The following is a 27064-nucleotide window of genomic DNA, read 5'->3' on the forward strand; positions in this document are numbered from 1 at the left end:
TTTAGGACTACAGGTAAGATAAAAAGTACCCTGGAAGAGTACATGGCATGCAGCACATTAGAAAATGACTCTTCCCTTTGTCAGAGGAGTGTCCGTAGGCTTAGAGTGGAGAGAAATAACTGAGGGTCTTCCAAAATAATGCGTTCATGTGTACAAATCAGGACAGTGGAGAGCCGGTATGCCTCTATCTCAGTTGTATTAGCACCTTGAATGTTTGAACACTTGGCAAGGGGGCGGGGCCCAGCTGGGGACGCCCCACAGCCCGTGGAACCCCACTTCCTTGGACCCCTGGCAGGGAGGAGGCGGGCACACACGACCGACGGGAAGCTGGCGGGAAGCAGCCCGCCCCCAGGAGCGCGGGAACTGGTGCGGGAGGGCAGACGGCGGGGGGCGAGGTGGCAGGCCTTGGCTCCCCCCACGCCGAGAGCCGGCCCTGGCAAGCCACGTGGCACCCATGGTACGCTCTTCGTGACACGCGTGCCTCGGCCTGTAACTGTCCACGTGCCTCCAGCTACGCGCACTCAGTTCCCTGCAGGCAGAGAGCAGAGGCGGTGCCGGTGTGCCCCGCTGGCACGAAGAGGCGTGGCCTTGACAGGGAGGTGCCAAGAGGTGTGCCTGCTGAGACCAGGGACGAGCGCCAAGGACCGAAAGGGCAGACAGCCCTGAAGCTGGGACTCATCCCGCCGTGGTCCGAGCAGCCGCGCCGGTAACAGGGCGGGGATGAGGTCTGCCCTGCAGACGGGATCCCTCGTAGGGCCGAGGGACCGCGGCGTTCCTCCCACTGCGGCCGGTTCTCCTGCTCAGTGCGAGCAGCCCTGCGAGTCGGGGGCAGGCAGGGGTTTTGGGTCACTCGTATTTAGAAGGCTGGTGTGGCAGTTTGGGCCAGTATGCTCCTCAGGAGCCAGACCATTCTTTATAAAAATAGAGAAATGCATTAGGAAATTGGCTGCTATTCATTTGGGTCTAATTTGTGAATGACCCAAAATAAAGGCAGGCAGAACTCGGGCTTGAAAAGAATTTAAACCCAGTGCAAGTTACAGAAGAACAAATGGGTTCTAAGTTTTGCTGAACAGGAAACACTGTCAAGCAGACGAAGTTTAAATGAAGTGAATTTATATTGTCGACCAAGTCACAGAATACACATGTTCAGGGTTTCAGTCGCTCAGCAACTGTGAACACACCTGCCAAGTCTCCATGTTAAGGCTCACAAGGTTCTAATGAAAAAGTTTCCAATTTTCTTAAATTTTTTTTTTTTAATTTGAGTGAGAGAGCGAGCGAGAGAGAGCGAGAGAGACTGATTTGTTGTTCCACTTATTTATGCATTCACGGGTTGACTGCCGTATTTGCCCTGACCGGGGACTGAACCCACAACCTCGGCAATGCTCCGACCAACGGAGCTGCCTGGCCGGGGCACAGCTGCCGTGTCCTACAGCACAGACTTTGCGTGTACGAGCTCCCCCGAGACTGCGGTGCAGCCTTCGGCCAGCGCACCTTGGTCGCCCGGGGCAGCCTGTAGGCTGCAGTGTGGGAGAGAGGAGGCTGAAAAGAACCACGGTTACACAGTCCCTCCTGAAGGTTTGGGGAGAGGGTGCGTCTGCTGGCTCTGCCCCCCCACACAGTCAGCCGCCAGTGTGAAGTAGTAACGGGTGTGGTAGAGGAGGAAGGGCACTCCTAAAGGGGTGAGGAGTACAGAGAGGTCGCACGCAACTCAACGCTGCTGTGATGTTCCAACAGCTCTCCAATACTGCATGAAGATCCATCCAAGTCCTCTGCTTTTGCAAACCACAGTACCAGGTGAGGCCAGAATGGCTTTCTACCCAAAAAGGATTGCTCCTACGGGATGTACCGACCGCCTACCCAGCAACATAACAATGCCAGCTGAACCGGGGAGAAATCTTCAGGGAGGAGGCGATTTGGCAACTAGATGCTGAGTTGGGCAGGAAAGAGCCCCACAGGATGTGTCCCTGTCTGAAACGGGAAGAGACGACTGAGCGGCAGCTGTGTCTGCTGACCTCGTGTTCGGACAGGAAGACTCGTTAGCCTCTTCCACATAAACCAAGAGAGACCCTGCGACTGCACAATTACTCATCTCACCGCTTTTCAAGTGTGCTGGGGCTGTGTTCCTTTGTTGTGGCACATACTATTCAAAATCTTAAATGGAAAGCTTTCCTTTGTGGATTTGTGCACATATTTTTTTTTATTGTGCTAAAACTCACATAACATATACTGTTTTAATCATTTTTAAAGTACACAGTTCAGGAGCACTTAGTATAATGGCAAAGCTGTGCAACCATCACCACTATGTTCCAGAACATCCAGAACGTCCCAGAACATTCCCATCATCTGAAAAGGAAATCCCGTATCTATCAAGCAGTAACTCCCCAGCCCCCCTTTCCCTGCAATAGCTAATCTACTTTCTGTTTCTGGTGGGTCCGTCTACTCTGTCCACAGGCAAATATCCACGTGCCTGTGGACATTTCATATCAATGGAATCAGTTAAGATGTGGCCTTTTGCGACTGGCTTCTCTCACTTGGTGTGTTGACAATGTCATCTGCGCGGCAGCACGTAGCATCCCCTCGTTACAGCCAAGTAACGTCTCGCTCACGGACACACGGCGCTCTGCTAACAACCCGCAGTGGACGGACACCGGGGCCGCCCCTCCCTCTGGACTATGAGAAGTGGCGCTGCTGCGGGCATCCTGGACGAGTTTTGGATGGAACCCCTGACTCATCTCACACCATTTAGTATGCTGTGTTTTATGATTCAGCAACGGTAAACTGCTTGTAACAACTTCCCGTGTGCACCCTGCTGCTTCTCACTTTCGACACTTGGCATCTGGCAGGGCTCCTTGGCTCTCTGACCCACGGGGTGAGCGCTGCGTGGCAGGGAGAGGAAGTGCAAGCCCACAGAGCACCCCGCCCCCCAAAAAGGAATACCAGGCTCCTGCATGACCAGGCCCCGCAGAGGCGGCACCTCTGAGACTGATGCCACCACCAGGACTTCAAGGCTGCAGGGCCGCCGATGGCCATCGCGTCTCCTTTTACGCCTCTGTCCTGAACAGAGAATGGGTCCCGGACCTGGTGCGTCTCTGGAAGCCTAATTAGGTGCTGACTAATTGCAGCTGCGGTTCCAGATGTCACTTCTCACCACAGCAAGTAAACAGAGCCTCTGGCAACTGGGATATGGCTACCGAGCTGGAAAATGCTTTTATCCTCTGTCCAATAAGCAAAGAACACCAGGAGCAGTTGGCAAGGACCTTGAGCATCTGTTGTCCAACAAGACAACACACTGGTCACCAGAGGACATGCAGATAGAACCTGGTGAACAGGTAGGAGCAGGTACTCCAGGACACACGGATACGGTGTGTGCATGCCAGGTGGTGGGCAGGCAGTCTCTTGAAAACACAGAGATCTGTGGTCTCTATGACGTTCTGGGGACCTGGAGGTCAGATGTGCATTATTAGGCCACTGATTCCAAAGCTAAGCACACGTTGCTGTATCCTGTATCCCTTACCACGAAGAAGGCAGTCAGCACTTGGGAGGCCTTTCTGGATTTTGGAATCAACACACACCGTGTTTGGATGTGCTGCTCTGATCCATTTACTGCTGATATACAAGGCTGCCAGGTTCAAGTAGGGCCCAGGCCAAGAACAACCTTCTGGTGGCTATCGGACTCAGGGGTGCTCCAAGGGCTAGGCAGACCAAGACCCCAAATGCAGCCAGCAGCAGGAACTGACAGGGATCCAGAATAGGGGCTCTGCTTCAAAAAGCAATCGGCTCCTCTTCTGAGAAACACTTCCTGGCCCACGACTGGGCCCTGAGGCAGCCCAGGTGCCTGACCCTGGGGCACCGAGAACCAGCGTGGGGCCGGGCATCCCTGCATCAGCAGCTCCACGGGGAATACACGTGACCAGGCCCGAGTGCAAGAACTCATCTGCTCACATGCTGGCACCACGTTGGTAAATCAGGGGCTTCTGCTGATGGAAGTCTTGTGGGCCTTCCCTTTATGCCACGGGGACCCATTCCGTGTGCCAAAAACCATTCCGGGCCCTGTCATCTTCACAACAACCCTACAAGCTGGTACGATTATGCTCTGCACTTTACAGATGAGGAAACTGAGGCACAGAAAAATTAAGAAATTTGCTCAAGGTCCGTAACTACAGCTATCTACAGTGAGCACTTAGTACGGGTGTCCTGACTACATGAATAAGACACCCTTCCCAGGGGCAAACCAAAGGCCCCAAAACAGCAACGACAGAAATCCCCCCCTCCTCCCACCTCCAACCAGAAATGACTTTTCTACAGCGACAAGAACAGCGTCTCTGGGAGCTGACTCGTCAGTCAGCGGAAAGACAAATCTGAAGGAGACACAGAGTGTTTCCGGCAACAGCACGACTGCTGAGGTCAGTGTGCCACCTGACCAGGTGACCACCGTGAAGCAAGAACCATCTCTGACGCGCTGGCCCTGTCGAGGCCACGCCCACGCCGCCGCCGGCCACCCTGATTGGGGAAGGCTGGCTGACGGACGGGGAAGCCCAGGCTGGAGGGGCAGTGCTGCACCTTTTCAGTTGGAGTGGCACGTGACTCTAAGTAGCTTGATGTGTTGGTTTTCTACTGTGGCCATAACCTTAATTTCATCTGCAAAGTCCCTCTGCCACGTAAGGTAAAAAGTCACAGGCGGTGGGGCCAGGGCAGGGACAGCTCTGGAGGTCCCTCTTCTGCCCACCACAGTCTGTCCTCTGGCCTCCAAAGAGTCACACCCATCCCCCCACACACCAGTCGCCTCGTCCCCAAGACCTTATCCATCACAGCACCAGGTTCGAGTCCCAAATCTCATCATCTAAACTGGGCGCAGGTGCGACTCCGGATGCGACCCGCTCGGGCACACTTCTCCGTCTGTGGGCCTGGGAAACTAAAGAAACACGTCATCCGCTCCTAAAACACAGTGAGGGGACAGGCACAGAGGGACGGTTAGAGACATTCTGGTTCCAAACCGGAGCAGATGGAGGGAATACAGCAGCCACCACTCCCAGTCAACTTGGAGATCCAGCCAGGCAGACCCCCTTGGACTTCGGACCGAGAAGAACCCTCTGTGGCTCCGCGGCTCTGCTTTCCGAGTAACCTTCCTCCTTTCGGGGAAGGTCGCGCACGCCTGCAGCCGAGCTGCTTCTCCTCAGCCCGTTTGGTGCTTGCAGAATTCGGGGGAGCCTTCCTTCATTCCACACTCCCTGGCCCCCGCACGCCAAGCTGGCCGTGTTTCTGCTGACACCAATTCCCGTGAACTCCCACGTGCGTCGCAGGGATTCACTCCGTCAGACACGAGGCTCACTCACAGACACTCCCTAGACAGCCACACCTCCGTCCCCGCCTCTGCGGCGCCGGCCGAGGAATCGTGCTGAGTTTCGTGCCGAGTTTCCCGCCGAGTTCCCCGAGGCTGCCGGCGCGACCTCGAGGGCCGGTCCTGTGAGCCGCTCCCTTCTCTCTCCGAGGAGCCTTTTCTGTGACGGAATGCTCCTGACGTTCTGGACACAGCCGTGTTTTCTGCTCAAGACCTGCTTCTCCTGACAGCGAATCCATCAGTTTTAGGCCCTTGCACCAGCTGGATAGGACGCAATTTCAGAAACAATCCCACCCCACCCTCTCCTGTCAGCAGCTCTCTCCTCAACTCACCTGCTCGCACCTGCGCGCTCCACCCCCCAGCACGCCGCGGGACCCGGCCCAGCTAAGCCCTCTGCCCTCACGGAACAAGGGTTCGCTTCCCCCCAGTTTTCGGTGACACGTTCCTACTTCCTTCTGAGTCCTCGCCGGTAGCGCCTTGCATGTCCCCATTTCCAACAACAGTCTGTTGGTGGTGATTTAAGTATTCTCTAATGAGGACACTTAGGTTTGGCCTGGAAAGTCCCCCACTTACTCTGGGCCCTCAATCGTGGCATTTCTAATGTCTGTATCTCTACTGGCCGTCTGTGCAAGGCAGTCCAGGTTTTCCCATGCTTCCCGAACTTTCTCCAGGTTCTGCCCCCTGTCCAGTTCTAAATGCACGTCCACGTTTTTAGGTATTTGTTACAGCAGCGCTCCACTTCCGGCACCAAAATCTGTGTTAGTTTTCTATTGCGTGTGTAACAAGTTACCTAAAGGCAATTTACTAGCTTAATGCAACACAAGTTTATTGTTTTATAGTTCTGTGGGGCAGGAGTCCAGCACAGGTCTCCCCAGTCCACCCCCTACTGGAGCCTCTGGGCCAGGATCTGTCTGCTGCTCATCTGGGCCGCCAGCAGAATTCGGTTCTTCAAAGCTGTAGGGCCAACGTCCAGTTCTCTAAAAACTGGAGGCTCTTCCCTGCTTCCAGAGGCCGTCACTTTCCTTGGCTCACGGCCCTCTTCCTCTGTCCTCGGAGCCAGCGAGGGGAGGGAGTCCTGCTCACGTCTTCCCGACACTGCCCGCCACTGCCCCCGCATCTGACCGGAGAAGGGCTTGCTCTCTGCTCTTAAGGAGTCGTGTGACTGGACTGTGTCTACCTGACGACCCAGAATAATCTCCCCATGTCAAAGGCCACCGCCTTGATCACATCTGGGGAGCCCCTTCTGCCACGTAAGGTGACCCATTCACAGCCCCGAGGCTCTGGAGATGAGGGCACGGACACCTCGGAGGGGCGTTACTCTGCTTGCCCAGCCTGTGGTACAGGGCAGTCAGGAAGCATGCGACAGGCCACTCACTGACCGTGTGACCGTGGGGGTCACTGCGGCTCCGTGCGTCTCAGCTGTGTCGTCCGTAAAGCGAAGACAGTCGCGCCTACCTGTAGTGCTCACCTGGACACTGTTACCTACCCCAGAAGGGCATTTCCCCATTCATTCTTTTTGTAGTAACAAAACCTGCTCCTTAACCTCCTATTTTAGGCTGGACATAAAACCACCCAGCTAGAGACGACATATGACGTCTGCCTGGGAGCAGCCGTGGCCACACGACTCAGTCTAGACCAACGGGGCATGAGCAGAAGTGACACACATACTTTCTGCATCACTTACGAAACGAAAGAAAACTGCCTGTCTGGCAACTCGCCTCTCTCTCCCTCCCCTTACCCCTGGGCTAGAGTGTGACGCGGCTGCAACCCAGTCCCCATCAGGGAGACGGGAACACCACCTGAGGTAATGGTGGAGCAGCGAGACGAAGGGACCGTGTCTCTGAATGACCTCATGGGACAGATCTGCTCCAGCCATCTAGCAAGGCTGGACACTTACATGAGAATTAGACTTTTGTATTGTTCAACTCAGTGTATTTAATAAACTAATACTTGCAAAGCGTTCAGCAATACAGGGAGTGCTACACAGTAGTGGCTCTTTCCACTGACCGCGTTACTTTGCCTGCCGGAGCTGGTGATTCTACTCGATGTCACCAGTACCCTCCAGCTAAGGCATCCAGAGCAGCGTGAGCGCCACCTGACCGAATTACGGTGTGCTGCTTGGAGGCAGCCTGAGCACTCGGTCTCCCCACACGACTCACCGCCTCTCTCTCGGCCAGCGAGGCAGGCGAGCGTGCGTGTGGCTGTGCTGCGAACCAGCCGATAACCCCCGAGTCACGCTACTCACATGGATGTTCGGTACTTGATGTCATCTTTTTCAGCCAGCTCTTCACAGGTGAGGCCATTGTGCTCTTTCCAGAGTCCCTGGCACTTCCTACAGGTCTCCTGGGGACAAAGCAGAGACACGCAGACAGCCCCTGGTGAGTGCACCCCACGCAAGTCTCTGCATGGCAGCAGGAGGTGTGACGGGCGCCCCACGCCGCCGGAGCTCCTCCAGAGGCCCCCCCCGCCCCCGCCCCAGCAGGCGCCCTTCTGCCGACATCTCAACAGATCAGGGAGAGTCAGTCACCAGGAGAAAGCACGAGACAACGCTCTCTCCTTGGAGCAGAAGCATGTGTGGCTCCCCCGGCTGGAGCGTCATCCCAAACACCAAAGGGCTGCAGGTTCGATCCCCGGTCAGGGCACCTACGGGAGGCTGCCAAGTGATGTTTCTCCCTCACATCGACACTCCCCCTGCTCCCCGTACTCTCTCTACAAGCAACGAAAAAAAATGTCCTCAGGTGAGGATAAAGAAAAAAAAATAGAGAGAGGATTCATTGTTTTCATCACCCAATCTGTATAAGACTTTCTAAAACACCAGGACCCACCCCCGTCCCCACCAACAACAGACAGATTTATGGGATTTGGGACTTTTCTTTTTAAGACGTTATTTCTTCTTAGACAGAGGTGGAGGGAGGAAGAAAGAAAGGGAAAGAAACATCAGTGCGTGGTTGCTTCTCGCACGCCCCCACTGGGGACCCGGCCTGCGGCCCAGGCGCGGGGTCCAGGTCAGGGCGGCGGGCATTCCCTCCGGCGCCCGGCCCTCGGACACTCGAACCCTTCTCCATGGCTCAACTTCGTTTATAAACAGGAACTTAAAAAATCACTCCTTTTTATTCTAGGATTCCTTGCAGTTTATAAACTATCTCACACTAGTAGTAGGGATTAAAAAAGAAAACATCCATTCAATCTAATCTAATTTAATGTCCACAGGTGGAAATCACAACCCGGATAACCCCAGTAAAGACGACGACGCTGGCGGCTTTAACTGGGGACCTGATCTAGCAGGGGGACAGTGATGGCTGGAGGAAGTGCAGCCCAGAATCTGAGCGAGGAGGCAAAGGGCGCCAGGCGGAAGGACGCTCCAGGCCGAGGAGCGCAGGCGCGGCCGGCAGGCCTGGCTCCTGAGGCCGGGCTGCAGACAGTGAACACAGGCCCGGTGAGGCCCACGGGGGCCTTGTGGGGTGTGATTATCAGCTTGACTTTCATCCTGAGAGCACTAGGAAGGCGTCCAAAGGTGGCGAGCACGGGAGTGACATGAGCAGCTTTGTGATTTTACAAGATCATTTTCCACGAAGAGACTGGCAGGACGCAAGAGTGGAAGCGTAAGAGACAGGGCGTGATCAGAGTCGTCCAGAGATCAAGGAGGCCCAGATCTAGGGCTGCAGGTGAGGCCCGACAGAGAGCCGACTGACTTGAGAGAAGCTGAGGAAGCGGAACTGGCTGGCGGGCGACAGCCGGCTCTGGGAGTGAGGGGAGGGAGGCGTCAGGGGTATGGCCTTGGTTTCTGGTTTGTGCAGCAGAAGGTCACAGCAACACAGGTGGAGCCTGGGGACGGCGGGAAAAGCGTGGCTTGGGTACAGGGAGGCGGCTTTAAGACCCAGAATTTGACACGGGTGGTGACGGCAGAGGAGGACCTGTGGGGCACTCAGCAGAGCGGGCAGACAGGCAGGTGGGTGTCAGTGTTGAGCGCCTGGGAGTGGCTGGGCCGGAGATCGCCACGAGACTCACTAGATGATGTTTTCACATCAAGGCTAACAACATCTACCCCTGTGCCCTCCACATTATTGGACATTTTCTAGCACACACTGCTAGGCTAACTCTAACAGGGCACAGAGTGGTACGTACAGCATGGATGCTATCATTTCTGTGGTGGCGAGGGGAGGAGAGAGTGATACATGAAACCAACTGGAAGGACACTCCAGCTACTGTTAGTACCGACTGTCCCGAGTGGCTGGGAGGCAGGCATGAGGCTTCTTACTGTAGGCCTTTTGAATCTTATACCATGTAAATGTACTACCTAATTAAAAGATAAAATTTAAAGCAAGAGGATAGTGGAATGGACCGCCTGGGGAGCTGAGGACTCGAACAACCCTTTGGTGGGTGTGGTAAAAAGGCTCCGAACAGCAGAACGAGGTGGCGTGGGGGTGGGAACGAGCTGAGTGAAGATTCTGTATCAGATGCTCTTGTTTCCAAGGCGAACGATGTTCCAGTCCACTAATTACACCCCTGTCAGCAAACAGAGCCTAAACCAGCAGTGAGTTAATTATCATGCACCAGAATTTAAAGCAGCACAAACCCCATTTCTGAGAGACCTTTCCCCGACTAGCCCATGAAACGGGAGGATAAACAACAGCTGGAGAATACAGGCGAACTGGCAGCTAGCGGGATCTTAACCTTCAAAATGACACTGACCTAGCCATCCGCCAGGAACAGAGCTTGAAAACAATGCAGAGCATTTAGATAATGCTTTGTAGCATCCCTGGAGACCCAGTTATCACTTCACGGCCCTTCTTCACAAGGGAAGAACCTGTTTTCCAGGTGAGGCGCAGGTCCACGACAGCAAGATGGCTGGGCCAGGCTGAGTCCATGGTGAGGGGTCACTGGAAGCGACCACTCACTTCCAAAATCACAGCGGTTCTCCTGCAGGCCCATGGGTGGGTTTGCGGCCTGGTACTTCTCACTGAAAGAAGGGCCCGGGGGTCCCGGAGAATAAAACCAAAATGTCTTCTGAAAAGTCTAGCCAGCCAGACACCGAAATCCACAATTAAAACAAGACAAGCAAACAGCAGGCTGGGTAAATTTAACACTTGGAGCTTTTGCTTTAAAAATGTACCCTCTCTTCTGAACATAGTATATACTTAACTAAATTGTAATTCTCTCCTCTCAAGCACAGCTGGGCTCTGTCCCTAGACTCAACAAACGCTTAAAACAGTATTAGGCAGAAGAAATGTTCGAGAACATTTCTAACAGGAAGAAGCCCCATTCTTCAAAGCGAGGTCAAGGAGAAAGTCCCAAGGACCACTCTGGAAGGCAGAGCACACTTTGGCAAACACCTTCAGGACGCGAAGGCCGGCACATCCTGGCTTTCAAATCTAACCGGAGACTGTGCCCCCCAACACCTGTGTGCGTTTCTGGAGCCGGCGGAAGCAGCTGCTTTCACCGACATCCCGAGTACAATGCGCACACGCACACATCCGGGAGGGGGGGCGGGGAGGGGCTAAGTCAGAGAGCCCTTTGAGGAGTCAGCATCTTCACGGGGCTGACTCACACAAGCCTCCCAGGGGGTGAGAACACCCGGGCAACCAGTCAAGTCCCCTTCCCACCTGGGCTGACAGTTCCTTGTGAGGCACCTTTCCCAGCTACGACAGCCATTAAAGCCGAGTACCTGAAGTGTAGAACCAGGCCACCAAACATGAACAATGAAATATGTTCATCATATTTTAATGAGCATGGAAGGTTTCCATGTCATTAAATAAAATTATTTAGAAGTATGACTTAACATCACCTTTAAAACGTCTTGTATTCTTGTTATATTTTGCAGTGTATGTTACAACAGGAGCACACACACACAACTCACAAACACACACACACACACACACACACACACACACTCCGGGAGGTGTCCTGCTCCGTGCATCTCTTCCGGCACAGTGAGCAGCTGCAACCACAGAGCGGTGCGCCCACTGCCCCGGGCGGGGAGAGGCACGACCGGGCAGCGGGCTGCCGGCTTGCCGTGCCAGGGCTTTGGTGGGCTGAAGGGGCTGAAGGGGCTGACGTGCCAGGCAGGAAGACAGTCAAGCACAGCTGGAGGAGTGAGGAGAGCGATGAGGGAGAAGTCTCTAGTAACTTCTGAGATTCTGACTTGGGACGCCAGCTGGACTGGTGGAAACGTGCACTCAGACCGAATGACGCAGGAGGAGAAGCAGACCCAGTGACGTGAGAGCTCAGGCGACAGCAGAGTCTAGTTTTAGACCGGCATCTTTATCCACCCCCAGCATCTGCGGAACTCTATCATTTGTCAAGTGCTGTGTGAGATGCTGGGGCTATGGCGATAAGCAAATCAGACTCCGTGTCTGCCTTCCTGGAGCTTTCGGTCTAGTGAAGAAAACGGATACTGCACAAACAATATACACAACTACAATGGTGAGGGGAACACTGCGGAGGAGGAGAGGAAAAGCATCGGGTGCTGTGAGCATGACACAGCGGAGTCATGTGGGTCCGGGCTCAGAACGGCCTTTCTGAGGACGCGACTCGGAGCGGAGCCCTGAAGGGTGAGCAGGGCTGGCAGGTGTTCGGGCAGAGTGGGGGAGGATGTGCGCTGGGCGCTGGCGAGGAAGGGGGCCTGTCTCGTTCCGGGAGCGCAGAGGAAGCTGGTGCGGACAGAGTCCGAGGGGCGGAGGGGCGGGGGAGAGGGGTGGGGCGGGATTAGGATGGCCAGTGGCCAGTGCAGACACTGAGGCTAGAGGGACGGATCTGGAAGCAGGCTGAGAGGGTGAGGCTGTCCTTGCATTTTCACAAGTTTGCTCCGGCTGCTGATGGCGCAGGGCCATCTGGCTAAGCCGCAGGGCCTTGCAGCGACCCCTCACTCAACTGGGGCCAAGTCCCTGACTCGGGGGAAGCAGGCCCTGGAGTCGGGACTCTATTCTCGGCCAGACTTCCTCCACAGCCCTCCACAAACTCCTTCCGGAGCCCCGCTGTGCCAGCGCTGAGGCTGGCGGGCTGAGACCCGCCTGGGACTAGGGAAGTAGCAGCGGGCCATCTTTTCTTGTTAGGAACAAAAGCTGTTCCCATATGGTTTCAGAAAGGGACTTTACTATTGTTTTGAAAAGACTCTTTTTCAGCTTTGGCTCTGCAGATGGATTTCCCACGAGAACATGCTCTACAAGGCAGTGCGCACCTTCAGCAGCACCATGAACTCTCACGCCCTCCCACTGCCCCGCAGTGCCGGCTCCTGGGTCCACGCCCGAACACTGTCTGGGGCCAGGTGCTCCGCAGACGCCTCTCAGTCAGTCTTCAGAGCCACTCCACGAGGGCGGTACTGGACCATCAGCCTCCTCTTCTTAGAAACTCGAAAAGGAAGGCTCAGAGAGGTGTATTAACTTGTTAAAGGTCACAGAGCTATGGACACAAGTTTGCACGATTCCACAGCCACTTGCTCTTCCCCCCGTCCTCCTGCCAGCACAGTGGCTGTCGGCAAGAACAGGGCACTGTTCACTGGAAAGCCTGAGGCACGAGAGCATGAGATAAGCCCTGCGGTTACAATGGCCACCTTGTGCACAGAGGCCGCAGATGAAAGGTCAGCCAGGCCGTGGAGCAACAAGTGTCAGGCATGGACGGCGCGGACGCCGGCCGCAGCTGTGCAGGAGGCCTGCTCCCCGAGCTTCCTGGAGAGCGGGCAGGGTGGGGAGGGGGGTGTTGTTTAACAAGAACCACAGGAACCTGCTAATCACTGAGCAACCTCAGACGGGACCTGCGGGGAAGCAGCTGTTCCCGCCGCCTTCACCAGCTGCACGTCCGGCAGGGCACAGAAGGAAGCGTGTTGTTAGATTCCCTTTAGACGTGCAGACACAGACAGGCTCCACGTGACCGTTCCACACCAGAGCCAAGTATCAGTTACCTGGCCCTCCCCTTCACCAGCCCCTGGGCCTTTGCTTGCAAAGCCCCGCCACTCACGTCTCCAAAGGCAGCCGGGACTATGATACAAGCAGACGCATCAGTGACAACGCCCGAGATCACCACCGTCACCAGTACTGCCCGGTCTAAGTCCTGTTCCCGGCGGCTCTGGGAGCACGGCCGGTTGCCGCGCCGACAGGAATGACAGCACTCGCACCTCTCCTCTCCCGCTCGCCCCTCCTGAGAGCCGTCCACGGTGCCCGGGCTCTGTTCTCAGCCAAGGGTCAGCGAACGAGGAGTCTCTGCCCTCCTAGAGTCGACATTCTGGGATGGCTGGGTGGGGGGAACGACAGACAGACGAGCACGTGCTCCGCAGACGTGGCCCGGCGTGGGAGTGAGGGCAGGGAGGCCGTGCCTTCCGCGGTGTGAAGCACACCTGGAGCAGAACTGGCGTTTCGGCTCAAGCCTGAAGGGTCTCCGGTAAAGCGGTGGAAGCAGGATGGGAAGTGGCAGAGGAGCTGAGAGGCAGGTGGCACCCCGGTGGCCTCGCGGCTTGCCCAGACCAGCGCGGTTGGCCTCCTGCCAGTGCCACACGCCCGAGACACCCTCAGCTGTGCCATGCTCTGCCTAGATGTCCTCTCTCCTCTGGCAGCATGGACTCACCAGTTCTCCCTTCAAATACCAGGGCTCTAGGGAAAGCCAAACGACCTGGGCAAAAGCTGGCATCTTCCTCTGGACTCCTAGAGCACACGGCTCCCACTCCATTGCAGTACTTTTATTACAGTGGCTCGTAATTATTTGATTACGTCACACATCCAAGGAGCCAGGCAGTCCTTGCAGGGAAAACCATGCCCTGCTGATCACTGCAGACGGGCTCGGAACGGAGGGTTCAGTTCGTCTGGGCTGAAAGAAAAGTTACCTTTGAATGCCTATCTGGTGCCACATGGTGATGCACTGGTGAATAAGCTGCAAATTCCTGACAGCAAGCAGCTGACTCATGGCCCACCACACTATGCCTGTCGTCTTTGAGTTTAAGGGCCTCGCACCAGGTCTGACCCCCGCCCGCAAGGGGCTGAACGTATGGAAAAGCATGGAGGTGAAGGTGGTAAGACAAGGGCACCCCGCTCCGTGCAGAGGCCCCACCACCGCTCCGGGACCCTGCACTCTCACGTGGGGGTGGGGGTGGGGGTGGGGTGGGGGTGGGGAGGTGGAAAGACAGGCTCACGAGACTTCTCGGTAAACTGGCCCCTGTGCCAAAGAGTATTGTTTCCTCCCCATAAGGTCTTCATGTTTATAATTACGCAAAGTATAATGATTTTATGAGGAAATCAAGTTAAATATAAGACACTTTCAGGTTAGTCCATTAGGGTTTATGTCTTAAGGATACGAATTATGTATGCGGGGGAACCCCCCCAAACCCCCCTGGAATTCATTTATAACAAATTGTGTATTTATTCTTACACATTTAAACTCCAGTCACCTCCAAAGTACTCTCCATTTGTTGCAACACACCTACTGAGATGCTTTTTCCACCGCTCAAAACAGTTTTTGGACTCATGAATGTTGAGGCCTTTTAGTGCTTCTGCCATTTGTTGTTTCACCTCTTCCACACTGGCAAAACATTTCCCTTTGAGGACTTTTTTATCCAGGAAAACAAAAGAAGTTGTTTGGGGTGACAGTGGGTAAATAGGGAGGGTGTGGCACAGGGGTCACGCTGGTTTTGGTCAGAAACTGCTGAACACTCAGTGCGGCGTGGGCAGGTGCGCTCCTAAATCGCCCATCGTGAAACGGGCAGACCCACCGCACGAGTCTTCAGAAAAACCCACTGAAGCCGGAAGTGGCCTCTCACAACATCGCCAGCTGGCGCACTGATACAGATGGGTTCCCAGAACACCCACCTCGTGGGGGAGGCCTGCCCTACAAGGGGCCAGCCTTCCAGAGGATAATTCCGGGTTTTTGGGTTCCCCCTTATATGTATTTTTCATTGAGGTTCCTTTTTTTTGCTCCCTATCTTTCTCCCCCAATCTAATGCAAAACTGGAGAGATTAGTTATTACCAAGAAGTTCACGACCAAATGCTTGCAGATGGTGCTTGAACATATTTCAATGAAGATGCCCTTTGTTGATTTCCTCCTATAGCTTCAAGATGTAGAAACTGATTTCTTAACTTCCATGAAAGGAGCTTCACAAACGGTAGTACAGGCGAACCTGTGCCTGGAACCTCTAGTTTAGAGGGTCAGGCCTGAGAGGTCAGAGTCAGCCTGGCTCCACCTCCCCGACCCGGGGCTGCAGAGTTGGGTGACTCCCCAAGGTCAGACCACAGGTTCCTCCTACCCCATACGGCCAGAATAAGACATCCGGCCTTTCTGGACCCACTGAATTTCTACAGGACAAACAAAATTCAAACATCAATTCTTTTCTACCGTCTTGTAATGATCTGATTGCATCACATCTGTCCAAGAAGCTGAGCTCTCCTTGTGGGAGATTTCTTTCTTTTCTTCAAAGAAAATACTCTCTCAGAAGCCAGAGAACCCAGATCTCTCACTGCAGAAACTCGGACCTGGGCACGGCCAGGTGGCCGCCCTGGGCAGCACCCCTGAGGGAAAGACTTCTCAGGGAAGACTTCGTGCTGCTGTGTTTACCATCAGGCTAAACTAAGGGGATTTTTAAAAAATGTGTACACCGGATGTGCACCCTACCATTTCTGGGTACAGGAGTAGAGCCTGAAAAAGAAATCAAGTCGCCCTGGCCGGTGTAGCTCAGCAGAGTGAGCAGGCCTGCGAAGCAAAGGGTCACCGGTTCCATTCCCAGTCAGGGGTGCGAGAGAGGCAACCACACACTGAAGTTTCTCTCACTCTCTTTCTCTCTCCCTTCCCCGGAAGAAAGAAAAAAATCTTTAAAAAAATTAAAAAAAGAAAGAAATCACCAAGTTTTACTCCTGCTGATTAGAAAGAAGCCAAACACCCCCTCCCTTTGGATCCACCAGCAGTAGGCGAGGAAAACAGGCGGCCTCAACCTCAGTCTCTGTGCCAATGCTGCCCCCTAGGGACGGAAAGTTACAAAGGCACCCAGGCCGCCAACGCTGCCCGGGAGAGGGGATGCTTGAGAAATGCTGACTGGGAAAGCCACAGTTGCCTGCTTTTTGCTACCACGGGTACCAGGACCTTTAAGATAAAGCGGGAGGTCAATGCTTCCTGGAATACATACAAGCTCTATTTTACCTTCATTGGAATAACACAAAATGCCAATTCCCTTATAGCAATGACTCAAACACTGATGACTCTTTCTCTCAAACGCCCATTTACACGGGCGACACCCAGCGCAGTGCCAGGAGGCGGATGCGTGTGCGCTGAGGGGACCAACACGGGAAGAGAGGATGTTAGTGCTGGAGTGCGGGGATGGACATCGCTCCCAGACCGCCGCGTCGGAGGCAGGGAAGGCCTCCCTGAGGCGGTCTGTGTGTTTAAGCCCAGCCTCGGGAGAGGCGAGGACGTGAGCCCGTGGCATCGGGGGAAGGGCTCCCAGCTGAGCCAGGGGGAGCTCGGAGTGAGGCGGCAGGCCGGTGAGAGCCGAATGGAGGCGGCGGCCGGAGCCTGGGGGGTAATGAGGAGGACTCTGGCGCGTGCCCAGAGTAAACAGAGAGCAAGGGGATTCTCTCTGCAAGGATCTGGGCGACGCTAGTGCGGAGCGCCCCTCCCGGCCGGCACCCCTCTCCGTGGAGCGCTCTCACGCCGCTGCTTCACCCACTCACAGGCGTGGAGGGGCAGGAGGGCGGGGGCTGTGGCTAATCCGCACCCAGAGGGTTCGCTGGCAGCCGACACGCAACACAACGCAAGTTTGGGGAAGCAAAGTTACTAACAGCTATGATTTTTAAGCTATGAATTGCAACCCACTGGTGGGCTGTGAAATCATTTTAGCAGGTAACAACCGGTGTTTTTTTTAAACTAGAACAGAAGACACTGGAGAGTGCATGTCACGTGTTGGGTATTTGTTTTGTAAAACTACTGTTTTGGTTATACATATATATTTATATACATTTATGTATGTATTGGGTTTATGATAAAATACATTCTTACTATAGTTCAGAGTCAAAACAGTTTGAAAGCCATTAATTTATGATTCATTCAAAAACCTGAAGTTTCTTTAAAGGATCAGAGAGGTTCTTTCTCACAGTCGGAACTCCCAGGGACCGCGGTTCCAGAACTGAACAAGAGCGGCCCCGCCCCCGGTTTTCTCTGGAGGGAACCGATGCTCCCACTGAGCAACAAGGAGTGAGAATCAGGCGCAACAGCGGCCTTTGGGGCGGCTCAGCAGCAAAGCAATGCGGTGGGAAGTGGCGGCAGCTCTAGGAGCAGACTGTCTTCAACGGTCAGAAAGCAACACTGCCAGGACCTGGGCAGAAACAAGCCCAAGCAGTCCCCTTGCTCCCACACCCCCGGCCTTCCCGGAATCTGCGCCTGGCACGAGTGAGCAGCCGGCAACCCCAGCTCTCGGACTCCACAGTTACCACTCCCCGGGGGAGAGGCTCGGATTTCAGGAAACCCGAAAGCTGCACCCGCCACGCGGGACCGCACCTGTATCCTCACGGTGTTCACTACGGGGGCACGGGTGCCGGGGGAAGGCAGACAGTAAGGGCCCTCAGAGTGCAGAACTTGGAGGACGTGAGGAATGCCACATACTTCTCGGGGGAGAGACAGACAAGTGGTGGAAGAGGATACAAATCACGCAGGAGGGCATTACAGCCCATGCAAGTTCCAACAGATCTGAGGCACAGAGGTGCCACCGCAGCTGGCTGAGGCCGGGAAATGGGGAAAGCAAGCACTTGTCAGCGTGAGTCCACACACACACCCTAAGGGGGAAGGAGCTGCGGCGGCCAGCTCGCTGTCTCTGGCTCTGTCACAGCCACCACCCTACAGCGCTGACCTCTGGCCAGGAGACGCCCAGACCTCTCCCCTGCCTTGTGCTCCCCCTCAGATGTGGACAGACAGCACGTGCTGGCAGGCCGACCTAAGTGTCTGTGTATCAGCTGTATCTACTAGCCCTGGCCGGGTAGCTTAGTTGGTAACAGCGTTATCCTGGGGGAAACTACCAAAGTTTGTGGGTTCAATCCCCAGTCAAGGCACATACAAGAATCAACCAAAGAATGCATAAATAAGTGGAACAACAAATTGATGTCTCTCAAATCAATTAAAAAAAAAAAAAAGACTGTTACTCAAGAATAAAACACACCTCAGGATTCCACCATCTCGAACACTATCAAAAATGTTTGATCGCGAGGAAACCCATCAGGGCAGCACACTAGCACCATACAGCACCCCGAGGTGCTGCAAGTGGGTCCCTCAGCACGGAAGGCCCCAGACGCTCCTTTCCTCTCGTCTGTGTCACGCTGTCTTCCACCCGCAATCCACGGCTTCAGTTCTCAGTTCCCGCCATGTGGCCTCCCACCGGGAACTTGCAGTGTTGGTCATGGGAGGAGCCCGTCTACAGCTTTTCACGAGGGCAAGAGCCCACCCGGGCAGGCGGAGCCGAAGGCTGCCCGACGGGAACCACGTCGCCCGTGCCCCCTTGCCGCGCCCCTCCCCCACGAGGCCCGCTGAGTTCTGGGGGTGCTCGGCCTCTCAGCGGCCAGAGTGGGAGCCTGCTCCGGGATGCGGCTCGTTTCTCTGTTGTTACTCTCAATGATTTCTTTACAGCAACTGCTCAAAGTAACAGCAGATGGACACCAGGCTCAAACTTCACAAGAAGCTCTCCGCCTCTGCCAGGCTGCCCAGCCCTGCTCTGCTCAGGTTCTGTGTGCCCGGAAGAAGGCCGCATAACCTGGGAACGCGAGGGGACACGGCTGCTCGGTACGCTGATGGGTTTGTCTTCAGCGTGACTGTAAGTCCTGCTGCCGCTGCTTCTGCCTCACCCTGTTCTCCCAACCGTCGGACGCGCTAAAATAGACACGCCACTACTCGGCACAGTCTGCGCCTCAGCAAGGAGAAGGGCGACGCCGGAGAATCCCATCCTCACGGGCATCATGGGTCCTTGTTTTTCTCTATACTGCTGGTTTGGTTTGAGTTGCTGGTTTGATAAAAAAGCCAAATGAAAAAAAAAACAAAAAAGTGCCTTAGCCCTGGCTGCGTAGCTCTGCTAGTCAGAGTTTCAACCCGACACACCAAGGCTTCAGGTTCAAGTCCAGATCAGGGCACATACAAGAATCGACCAATGAATGTATAAGTGGAACAATAAATCCATGTTTCTCTCTTTCAGATCAATAAAAAAAAGTGCCTTATCACAAGAAAAAAACCTGTTAAGTTAGGTGGCTACAGTTACTGTGCAGAAAGTGTACTGCTAACAGGAAAGGGCTCTGGCAGAGGCAACAGGTATCTGCACAGACAGCGCTGCAGCCATCTAAAATGTTTGCCTTAACACATGCCGCGCCCAGGTCCCAGCAAGGTATGTACTGTATCACCTTTAATGCTCACAACCCCTTAGTTAAGCAGGCGATATTTATCACTGGCCCAACTTCACGCACAAGGGAAAAAAGAAGTTGAGTAACTTGCCCAAGGTGACAGAGTCTACAGATCTGTGAGCCATCATCTGAACAGAGGCAGTCTGATTGATTCCAGAGTCCCAGCTCTTAAACACGTATTCTAGTGTTTTCTCAACTTTATAAGAATCTATGAATCTTTTAAAAAGTATTTTATTTTTAGGGAGACAGAAGAGAGGGAGAGAAACTTCAATCAGTTGCCTCTGACATGCTCCCAAATGGAGCCCTGAACAGCAATCTAGGCATATGCCTTGACCAGGAATCGAACCAGCGACCTTCTGGTTCACAGGATGGTGCTCGATCCTCTGAGCCACTCCAGCCAGGGTCCCATGAATCTTTGATTTAAAAAAAAATTCCACTTGTCTTTTTTTTTTTTTTTTGCAATTATAACATGATATAGTTTAGATAAACAGGGTCTGGCACAATTAACGCCCCCTCTTTATTACAAAATCATAAACACTTAATTCTGTAACATAACAATATCACACGCAAACACACCACATGACATTTTTAGGTGAAATGTTCAAATTGCTGTCCATCTCACGTGAGGCATTCACGTACTCTACCAACCACACTCAAGCAAACCTTACTTCTGCTGGACTTTGTGTATGGATAATTAAAACAGTTTTTGCCCTAGCTGGTGTGGTTCAGTGGACTGAATGCTGGCCTGTGAATCAAAGGGTCACCGGTTTGATTCCCAGTCTAGGACACCCGCCTGGGTTTCAGTAGGGGGCGTGCGAGAGGCAACCACACACTGGCGCTCTCCCTCTCTTTCTCCCTCCCTTCCTTCCCCTCCTAAAACAAATAAATAAAATCTTTAAAAAAAATTAAAGTTTTTTTGACATGCATTAATTTGAAGAAAGAAAAAGTCAAACACTTTATGTGAATGGAGAGCCTAAGGAATGGCTGGAGATACAAATGACGTCCAAAAACACTTCAAAATAAATATTTATTCGAACACCCTCCATCACCCTGTGGCGGGTGGGGGGGGGGGGGCGGCGGGGCTGGGGAGACACCTCATTTATCTGCGGCTGTTATGGACTCAAGGCCTGACCCTCACGCCCGAGCCTCAGAATGCGGCTCTGTGTGGAGACAGGTCCTTTAAAGAGAGAGTTACTTTGAAATGAGGCCCCCAGGGCAGACCCTAATTTAATCTCACCGGTGCCCTTGAAGAGGAGGAAATTTGGACACAAGGGCGTCCACGGCGGAAAAGCCATGTGAGGATACAGCGGGGAAGCAGCCATCTACAAGCCAAAGAGACTGGTCTCAGAAAAAAAACCAAACTTGTTGACACATTGTTCTTGGGCTTGCAGCCTCCAGAACTATAAAAGACTAGAAGTTGTTTAAAACCCCCAATTTGTAAAATTTTGTTACGGTGACCCTAGCAAACTAAGAGAGCGGCCTTCAGTGGCCATCAGACGCGGTGGCGGTGGACGCAGAGAGGCCCTGAGCCCTTCGTGCACACGCTGCTGCCCTCTGACCTTCACAAGTGCTGGGGACTCCGCCTCAGGACTCCTGGGAGGAGAAACGGGAAGCAGGCCGCAGAGACAGTAGCGACGGACAGTGACAGGGTCCTAGAAGAGCAAGAGTGCCACCAATGTACTTTCTGCCCAGATGAACACACAGTCTCCAGGACCCACAGAAACACGCTGACCTAAATGTGCATCCACTTCTCCCTTCTCTCTCTCCTGGCACCCAACAACAAACAGTCAGGACGTGTAGGCACGAACCTATTGCCACAAATACTTACTAAGCGAGTCGAGCACGGTTAGGAGGCAGAAATAAAACTGTGATGAACAAGACTGTGTGCCCGCCTTTTGGGAGATTACAGAGGACCAGGAACGACAAACTCCAAGTGCCCACGTGGCGGCAGGTAATGCAAACTGTTTGAAATATAATCACCAAGTGTGGTGACTGACAGTTGCTAAGCGAAGTGAGAATTCAGTCTGCCCAAGGTTTTAAACGGAAAAGAAGCCAGAAATCTGGAATTTTACCTAAAAGTCTGATTTTATGTACGGGTAGTGCAGGAGGCCAAGGCTATATAATCCAGAGCGAGAGAGTGAACCAGGCGAAACAGTGGATGGCACATTCTGAAAAAATTCTCCCCTTTGGCTCCATTCTGGAAAAAACAAACAAACAAAACACTCCCCAAACCCCCGAACAACTCTAATCATCGTAGCCTATTACAGAAACCCGGGAGCCGGGAGTCCTTGGGAACCTGTTCAAAGAGGTGCTGGTGCTCACTCTCACTCGTAGGAGCACAGACGGGGGGGGGGGGGAGCCTTCAGAACAACGTGGATGCAAAGCAGTTCACGCATGAAAAAGCCAGCTCCTCCCCTGGCCGGGTACCAGCTGGCTAGAGCGCCATCTGGATCAGCTCGCACTCTCTCTCAAATCAATTAAAAAAAAAAAAAAAAAAAAGCAGCAGCAAGCTTTCTATGTAACACAGCAGAACTCCCACAGTTTAACTGAAAGGCTAATTTTTGGTTTTAAACCGATGACAAAGAAAGAAGTGGCCCTGGAACGCTTTAACAAGGGACCGCTGATTAAGCGCCCATCACGTGCTCACTGCTGCACTGGGCGCTGCACGTCCAGTCTCCCGCACACACACCAGGTCAGGTCAGTCAGACGAGATCTGAGGCTCTGGATTCGGAAGGTTTCAGGATTCAGGAGGCCGAGCGAGGGCTTACGAGGAGCCCATCAAAGCGGGAGTGGAAGGGGACTTTCCCGGGCCTGCACCTCAGTGGACGGGGGAGAGAGGCAAAACCACACAGACCGCAGAACCACCTCTATCCAAGTTCTCATCCCAAATGAATCCTCTCCTCCCCAGTCCCATACCCTAGAAACGTATGCAAACTCTATCAAGCAACAAAGCTGGCGGTAAAGCGCTGATGGCAGGTGAAGGAAGCTAGCACCGCCCTGCAGTGGGGTCAGCGGCACGAGCGGCAGGGCCGGTGAGCCCCTCCTGGTGAGCTCGTCTGTGTCGGGCGCACGGCGCAGGCGGCTCCAGGCCCACTGCCTCGGCCCGGTCTGCCCGGTGGCACTTCTGGAGCACAAACGGCACCCTGGACACCCTGAAAGGCACAGGAGGTGAACAGGTGTGCAACTGGGAAGAGTAGCTTTGCGGCAGCAAGAGCTGGTCTAATCTCAGCCCTCACTGTTTCAAAGAAGGGTGCCTCAGGCCCACACCCGGGAGAGAGAGAAAGGACTCCCACACACAGTGCAGTAGGAGAACGTGACACACGGAAAAGCCACCGGCCTTCCTGGGGCCTCAGGTTCAAAGCGCTTCCCCTCCAGCTACTGTCCCATGCTGCTGCGTCCAGGCTGACCTTGGGCCTGGGACCAGGCGTGTGTCCAGCGGGGGTGCTCCAGAACGGGGCCAGTCAATGCCAGATACAATCTCAACCAAGGCCCACGTTACCAGATGGGTAGGGACTATTGATTCTTAAAAACAAAACCAGGGAGGAGGGAGGGATAGGGGGATACATGGCAATGGGAAAAAACACAGTGAAAATTTTAAAAAGAAAGCCAAAACAAAATCTAACTGGTGGCCCAATTTAAGTAAAATGCCACTGCAGAAAACACACACACGTATGCGTGCGTGGACTTCCCACCCATTTTTAGGGCCCTCTGACACAGCTTATCTAGTGTGGAGATGATTTTATTGCGTGCTGGCATTATTTCTCAACTGTCGAGGTGCGCGTTTTAGAAGGAATACACGTTACTTCGAGACTGCTGAACACGCACTGCCACTGCGTCAACCAGGGGGTCGCCAATCACCCTATTTTCCTTGCCTCCGAACACGACAGCACAGGCAATGCACCCTACATTCAGTAACAGTGAGCATGCAGTAAACTGTTTCCATTGCAGGATGTGCTTGCCAATGATGTACCTGCACTCCTTTGTGTTCTTGAGATTCCTCCGAGGTTTCCACTACAAAGGAGAAAAAAAGGGCTCTGGCTGGTGTAGCTCAGTGCATTGAGCACCGGCCTGCGAGCCAAAGGGCCACCGGTTCAATTCCCAGCCTTAGACCCGTGGCTGGGTTGCGGGCTGGGTCCCTGGTGGGGGGCGTGTGATAGGCAACCATACACTGATATTTCTCTCCCTCCCTTCTCCTCTCTAAAAATGAATAAACAAAATCCTTTAAAAAAAGGAGGAAAAAGGGAAATCTCTGCATATATAAAAGGCAGTGGACTATAAGACCCAGTCCACAACCTGAAGTCCAGTTTTTGGCAGACTGTAATGATAGCAAGCACTTACAAAGGCACCATTCCAAGCTGTCCATTAATCAGTCATAACCTCCTTCACGGTTAGAGAGAAAGTACTAAGAACCAGCCTGGAATCTAGCCACCCAATTGCTAACACTGGGGGTTAAGAGCCAAACAGCTTAATCCTGCCCCTGCCTTTACCGCCCATAGTCCCGGGCGGGTTGCTCAAGATCTCCCAGGCAACAGTGTGCCCAGGGGGAGGGTCACACATGCAGAGACTGTTAGGGTTACTAAATCAGAACCCAGGGAAAATCAGGGCAAGGGGATGCAGAATGTAAAAGAGTTGGGTAGACAGTTTCGTGTTCCTTTCCTGGTTCCTGTGGAGGCCAGTGGGTTCCTCTTTTACACACACTGGCACACAGTCCCATGCCCCACCCTCAGCGCAGGACCACACGTGACCAGATTCCGCAACTGTTCTTCTGTAAATAACTGTAATTTCCACCTGATGCCTTATATTGATCTCAGAGGTGCTGGAGTCTCCTCTCCGTTCGGAGAGGAGCACTCCCGGGCGGGCGGGCTGGCGAACTGGCAGCCTTCCCAGAGAAGCCAGACCCGAGGCTTATTGGTGAGGCTCTGGGGCCCTCTGCTGGCCCCTCCTGCTAGCTTCTCACCAGGCCCACTAGGGAACTGCCCTCTCTTGCTGCACAGCCTGGACCGCACCTGAGCTGGGCGCTGTTATTCAGAGGGACTGGAAGCCCAGCTCGGCCACTGCCGGCAACCAGCCGTTTCTTGTTACCATGCCTAATGCAGAAACCTACCTTTCCTGTCGGGAAATCCATTATTACCTGGGGCCAGAATCTAAATTCTAATCCTGTTTTTATCTTCCCTCATTTATCTAAGGTGCTTTAAGGGGGAAAGCCACCCTTGGTCTCACACAAGTGTCACACTGTATAGCCACAGGGGATGACTTCGGATTACCATGTCTTCCACAGCTTCTCAGTTCTGGGGAGAAGGTCACCAGCCCTGTCCTGGTGGACGTCTCACTCCAGTTTACTCCAAGGTTTCTCAAAGCGTCAAGGGCCAGGTGTCTTCCTCCCTCCTAGGCCTACTGACAAAGCACGTCAAGAACCTTTCTCTGCTCTTCCCTCTCAGAAGCATTAAAACGAGTCCCATACCTCAACTTGGGCCAGTTTTCTGTTCGGTGTACTGGCCCAAGCTTCGCTGGACACAGACAAAGCACTGGTCAGCCTTAGTACTTCAGTCAGTGTCCCATCAAACAACACACCTCGATCCTGACTTACAAGCAGGAAACAGACCGCGAACAGGAAGGGAAAAGACCAAGCTCAAAGGCAAGTTCAGAGCCCTCCCTGGCTGGGCGGCTCAGCTGGTTAGGGCACGGTCCCGATACGCCAAGGCTGCAGGTTAGTTAAATCCAGGTCAGGGCACGTACAAGAATCAACCAATGAGTGGAAGAGCAAATCGACGTGCCCCCCTTTCCCTCGAATCAATAAATTAAAAAATTAAGAAAAAAATGTTCAGAGCTCAGATGGGACTTCTGTGGCCTCAAAGGGCGGCGGTCCCATGGATATTCCAAGGAACGACACAAAAGGGACCAAAGGTGACGACCTGCGGCCAACAGCCATCTCGACAGAGCACGTGCACGCTTGCGAGGGCGGCCCCACAGGCACATCTGTGGCCCTTCTCACGCTGCCCCTTCACCCCGGCAGCTGCGCTCGGCGCGGCAGGGATGGTCCAGAAGTGCCTGGCTTGAAATGCCAGCACAACTGTCCACTGGGAGAAGGACAGCCGAGGCCACAGTGGGAGCCGCGCTGCCAGGACACACTGTGTGTTCTCCACGTTCCTGAACCACAAAGCTGTCGGCTTCTGCACCTCCGTGCTGGCTCACATTTGTCCTCGTCAAATCTGGACGTAAAAACTGCTGCTTTGGCTCCTGTGGAATCATCACAAACGCGCCCTTCAGAGGGGCCAGTGTCCCCCTGGAAGTGAGGCCAGCCACGCAGCACGTGTTACCGGTCAGCTTTTCTTTTATTTAAAGACTTCATTTACTTTTAGAGAGAGGGGAAGGGAGCAGAAAGAGAGGGAGTGAAACACCAGCAACTGCTGATCAGTTGCTTCTCTCACGCCCCCCGGGGAGGGACCTGGCCCGCAGCCCAGGCATGTGCCCTGACCAGGAATGGAACCCGCAACCCTTCCATCTGTGGGACTACGCCCAACTCACCGACCACACCAGTCAGGGCACACGTTGCCATCCAGCTTGGGGCTACAGGACAGACAACATTTTTCCTTTTAAAGCGACCCGCATGTACTGGAGAAAAAGATTGCCACATGAAATCCTTTGGAAAGAAATTTGGAACTGTTACAATATTCTTTAAAAACTGGACTGTCTTGGAGTCCTTACTCTAGGGATCTATCCTTAGGAATAATTCTACAAAAGACAAGGCTTTATGTGCAAAGCTGTGCACTACATTACCCGCAGCAGCAAAAATGGAAAACATCCTACATTTGCAACTCAGCGGTGCATGTCAGTCAGTCAAAGCACAACAGCCTGATGCAATGACAGCCACACACGACAGATTTACAAACTGTTTAAGAACGCAGAGGGCACTTATGTCACGCTAAGCAACAAGCACACAAACAAGGCACGGCAATGTCTGTATGGAATGATTACCATCACGTGGCAAGAACCAAATGCCAGGCCACAAGCTAACTCTGCAGCACCACAGGGTATACGGAGCAGGGGCAGGGGACGAGAGGAGTCTGTGCGACCCTGAGCGAGGCCTGCCCTCCGCTCCATCGCCCGTGAAACCAGGGAGCACCAGTGCCTGGCAGAGTTTCTGTGAAGATGAATGAGAAAAATGTGTGTGCTCGACAGCAGTGACAGAGACACAGCCAGAGGCACATGGCATCGTGACCTCACCCACTTCACTAGAACTTTCCAGACGCGCTGGCCTCACCTCTGGCCCTGCGATCCACAGGCGTGTGAGCCCCGACCCCCAGAAGCCCGTCTGGTCAAACGGGGGAATGCCAGCGCCGCCTTCAGGGCTGCCCTGAGTGCGGGGAGTAGTTTTTCGAG

General features: G+C 53.9%; 1 protein-coding gene across 4 annotated transcripts in view; it reads right to left on the reverse strand.

Moving 5' to 3' along the window:
* RNF216 (ring finger protein 216) overlaps positions 1 to 27064 on the reverse strand; it is a 107100-nt gene that overhangs the window by 17400 nt on the left and 62636 nt on the right. For all 4 annotated transcript variants that reach the window (XM_045821028.1, XM_045821020.1, XM_045821006.1 and 1 more), the window contains one exon: positions 7584 to 7681. In XM_045821028.1, coding sequence (XP_045676984.1) covers positions 7584 to 7681 — 98 coding nt within the window. The remainder of the gene's footprint in view (positions 1 to 7583; positions 7682 to 27064) is intronic.

The sequence above is a fragment of the Phyllostomus hastatus genome, unplaced genomic scaffold (genome assembly GCF_019186645.2).
Source record: "Phyllostomus hastatus isolate PE091 unplaced genomic scaffold, TTU_PhHast_1.1 phas_contig_150, whole genome shotgun sequence".
Lineage (NCBI taxonomy): Eukaryota > Metazoa > Chordata > Mammalia > Chiroptera > Phyllostomidae > Phyllostomus > Phyllostomus hastatus.